At 36.1% G+C, this 4,654-nt stretch overlaps 1 protein-coding gene across 1 annotated transcript; it reads right to left on the bottom strand.

The window, feature by feature from the left end:
• Positions 1-1,959: 1,959 nt before the first annotated feature.
• Positions 1,960-4,453, bottom strand: LOC113763916 (probable amidase At4g34880). Its single transcript, XM_027307913.1, has 5 exons — positions 3,866-4,453; positions 3,445-3,659; positions 3,057-3,299; positions 2,521-2,719; positions 1,960-2,434 (listed from the first exon to the last, which is right to left on the bottom strand). The coding sequence occupies exons 1-5, from the start codon at positions 4,382-4,384 to the stop codon at positions 2,084-2,086; spliced, it is 1,527 nt and encodes a 508-aa protein (XP_027163714.1). The 5' UTR covers positions 4,385-4,453; the 3' UTR covers positions 1,960-2,083.
• Positions 4,454-4,654: the final 201 nt, after the last annotated feature.

Below are 4,654 nucleotides of genomic sequence, written 5' to 3'. Positions count from 1 at the left end.
TTCGAGAGTTTTTGAAATAAAATTCTAAAAGATTGTCTAAGTAAACATGAATGTGGGGGATGAGAAGGGTGGAGTGGTATTGATAAGTGAGAGATCCGTCATTCGAGATCTTTGACTTATACTAAAAAAAGAGAATTTAAATACAAAAGTAAACATGAATGTGAAAGTAAAAAGTAATTAGATAATTTGTTCAAAGTTTTTCCTAGACAATTGAGCCTTTGCATTGATCTGGAAAACATCGCCATGGACAATCCAAATAGAGTGATTGGATATCTGGAGAAAGGGCCCAGAGAAATCCATATAGAGACATTGGATATTAACAGGGGATGGAAAAGGGAATTATGCCTTGGGGATAGTTGCACAAACTTATAATTGATGGCCCTAACTGATATCTGGGGATGGAAAAGGGAATTATGCCTTGGGGATAGTTGCACAAACTTATAATTGATGGCCCTAACTGATATTTACCTTAGAATTTGATGGGCTAAACTATAAATTTTGAGAGGCTACAATAGAATAAGAATGAAATTTTCAGGACAAATGAAATATGGCTTCGAGGCCCTATCTTGTTGGGGCTTTTTACACATATAATTGAAATTTTCTTCAGAATTCACAACAAAGTCCGACTCAATTCACAACAAATTTGCCTTGCTGGAATGTACTCCACAAAGCCAGGGACTTTAGGCTAATATCTACTAGTAAATAGCAATAGGGTTTTTAAAGATTCAAGTAATGTCACCTCAGTTGAGTTGGTAGACATAGATAACAAAAGGGTACCAACTTAGCATCTCATACTTCCAATTCTATATATGCAGGAAAACATAAAACAGAGCTCTCTCATCAATGAAATTAGTTTGTGGAGCTATTTACAATTTCTTTGTCAGAATTAGTTTATGAAGACTAGTTTGAAAGCAAAATAAAGCCTAAGTTAGTTTAATTTGAATTTACTCCATCCATTTTAACCCACCAATATAAGCAATGTTTCTCCTTTATGCATGCCCTTGTCTGTTTTTTCGACCCCTTCGTTTATTTTTCCTTATAAAAATTAAAATTGATTGTTATGAGTCCTTTATATGCTTTTTAGTCAAATTCTTGGCTTCAAATGGACTTTCATAAATGCAAACTCTTTTTGGCATATTATGGTCCTCTTAAAGTAATATCTATGTGCTTTGCACATGATTATATTATCAAAAAATCCAATAAATTTGATGGTTCTAAAATTCTTTATGAAGATTGCCATTTGTCATCATCATAATACAATATGTCCTTTTTTTTGCCAATTGTTTTTAGAAATATTATTTAAATTGAAACCATCAATCTAGCATTTTTTTTTGAATTTTTAGATAATTTATATTTTAAACTCTAACACATCGAATATTGATATCATCATGTTTAACCAAAATTATTATTTACTTTAGATATTTTTGGTACACAAAATATAATATTGTTAAGCCAGAAAAACTAATGCAGAATGGCATTAGAGATGGTAGTGTTGGAGCAGCAAATAGAACTTATAAATGTCACTAAAGTAAAGTTTTATACAATAACATCAATTTTTAGAAGGGCATTCCATTTTTAGACGGTTCATTGGTTTCGGCTTGATTTTTCGATGGTTGAAAGTTTCAGCACATTAAAGGCTGTACACAGAAAAGACGGTCTTTAAAACTGAGTTGAATGACCACCCAAGCGAAGTTAATGGTAAGAGTAGTTTGAGAAAGGGTTCTTCTAACAGGGATTAGTACACTAAATAATACTCAACTAATCATGTCTTAATGCACACATTTACAATTATTGACTGCCCTTGCATTTATGCACTTCCCTGAACTTTAATTCTTCAAAACATTTTGCCACTTGAACGATATCATGAGACTGCCGAGAGACCGCATAAGTATTCCTACAAAGAACAAAAGAAAAGTCCAGTTGCAGTCTACTAATGTACCAGACCCAACAAAATAAAGATGTTGGAGAGATAGCATATTTTATTCAGAATTTCTCAATAAAGATACCATAGTTGTACTGCAATCAAGGATTTTAATATCAAATGAAGAATCTCAGCTGTATATACGTCCTAAATATGTACTCGTCAAAGAGGAGGTGGCTTCCTGATCTTTGTGGCTTGCTCAAAGTCGTATGCTATCTCTATCAGTTTTGGCTCTGATCCTTTTAGCCCTCCAAAAGAAATGCCATATGGGGTGCCATTAGAGTTATAACCTGCTGGAACATTTATTCCAGGGTATCCTCCGGCGGATATAGCATATAATATATTAGCAGCAGGTGTCACCAAGGCATCCAATTTATTTTCCTTCATCAACTGCTCGAATCCATTTTTGGATGCTCTAGTTAAATTAAGAAGTAGTTCCCTTTCCATTCCGCCAATGCCATGGGTTTTCTCTGCTGCCTCAAATGTATCTTGCCCGTATTCTTCTAGCCTTTCCTGAAGCCACATGCAGTCAAGTAGTCTAATAGTACTGTGTCTCTAACATAAGGCTACGGACTGAATTGGGCCTATTGTTTACTTACCAACTTTGAGTGTTTCTTATTAAAGACTATTGCATCGGCTAGGGATCGAACAGGAGAGGTAATCAACTGCTTTAGATAAGCATTTAATGCCAGCTTGAATTCCACATTCATGGCTTTGAATTGGTCATTGTACATTGAAGCTACGACGGTGTCGAATATGGCTGTATCCACAATGTCTACCAACACTGCACCTCGTTTCCTTGTTTTAGACAAAATTTTAGAAAACTGCATCAGAACTTTGAAAAATATTGAAATAGCCTGACCCAAGTCTAACCAAAACAAGATTTTCTATTTGTTCTGTTAATGAACCAAAAGACATGGTGGAAGGTTTTTAACTTGGGTCCAAATGCAAAGTTAATCAAGATACAGTTCAAAGCAAAAACTGAACAATTTGTTGTAGCTAGTCATTCAGCTACTTTACAAGTTTATATATAAGTTCACATGCCAGGTCAATCACAATCATCTTTCCCCGGACATCCAATGTGAGCTTTCAATTAGGTACAGTAGACCTTCGAAGGTTGGGCTAATGAACTTACCTTAGAATGTGGAAGTGAGGTTCAAAAGCTTTCAGTGTTTCAGAGGAGTTGCCGAATCCTACAAAGGAGTACCTTGGAACCCCCAATCTCTTTCCTTTAAGTCCATTAGACTTAAGAAATTTCAAATAACCTCCATGAGGAATATACTTCGAAACTTTTTTTGTTGCTACTGCATCATCAGGATCAAATCCAACGATGGCATCGAGAACATGCACTGCATCAGACACACTCCTGCATATCGGCCTGTTCTGCCCGATAAAGGTATTGTTATGAGTTTGTATCTATTTATAAGTACTTTCTTTGTCATTTTTAAGCACTAATTTCAAATCCATATTATATGGCAATAAAATATTGATGTAATAAAAGCAAATTAAGCATCTTTCATTACCCAACTGTATCCTGTCGATGTGAAATAGGGACAACACCAGCTCGACTTGTGAGCCCTACAGTTGGTTTGATTCCCACAACCGAATTAGAACTAGAAGGGCATAAAATTGATCCATATGTTTCTGTACCCAATGTAACCATAGCCATATTTGCTGCAACTGATGTTGCTGAACCGGTGCTTGATCCACATGGATCAGCAGATTTAAGGTACGGATCCTACATGGAACCAAAACCACAATATGTCATTGTATATCAGGACTTGCATTTCTAATTAATTGACCTGGTAAGGCTGCATAAGGACTCAGCTTTTGTTTCCTAAACAACAAATTGTTGAAAACAATAAAAAAAATAAAAACAAAACTTCTGACTCAAATAGTTGTATGGAAGTTTGGAAATTCAATTGAAGCATATGAGCAACTCACCACACTTTGCCCACGTCTAGCATTCCAACCATTAGGCACATTGTTTGACCTGTATGCAGCCCATTCTGTCATGCTGGCCTTTCCTAATATAATTGCACCAACCGTCCTTAGCTTCTTAACCACCCCAGCATCCCGAGGTACAATTGATCCTAGAAGTGCATAAGATCCAGCTGTTGTGTTAAGCTTATCCTTGGTTGCAATGTTGTCTTTGAGCAGAATCGGAATACCAGCCAGTCCTGTCTCGGATCCTGGCTTCTTAGCCTTTCGATCCTGGTCTGCCTTGTGGGCTAAATATAGAGCATCTGGATTAACTTCTATGACTCCATTAAGAACTGGATTTAGTCTCCTAATCTCGTTGAGGTAGAATTTAACTAATTCCTGAGAAGTGAGTCTGTTATGATCCAAGGCAATCCGAATATCATGCACGGTAGCTTCTCTGAATGAGAAGGGACTTCCCTCAGCATTATGATTGAGGCCGAGAATAGTAATACTCAAAAAAAGTAGCAGCGGTATATCCATATGGACTTCTATACTAGAATATCTTTGAGAGAAACTTGTTTCTTGCTTTTGCTTTCTGTGATATTCTAAACTTAGCTACTGATAACTAGGTACTATTTCTCCATGTGATAATTGACTAGTATATTCGAGACAATGGATATGATACAGTCGGACGATTTCATCCTCTATTGTTGCTGGCCTGGCCATGTTTTCCATGATAAAGACTGTTGACTGTGACTTGTATTTTTAGTTTAGTGCTCTAGGAGAAAAACATAAATGAATAAAGGATAT

Source organism: Coffea eugenioides, chromosome 2, assembly GCF_003713205.1.
Source record: "Coffea eugenioides isolate CCC68of chromosome 2, Ceug_1.0, whole genome shotgun sequence".
Classification (NCBI taxonomy): domain Eukaryota; kingdom Viridiplantae; phylum Streptophyta; class Magnoliopsida; order Gentianales; family Rubiaceae; genus Coffea; species Coffea eugenioides.
The sequence above is the reverse complement of the archived record's forward strand: the minus strand, read 5'-3'. Positions and strand labels throughout refer to the sequence as shown.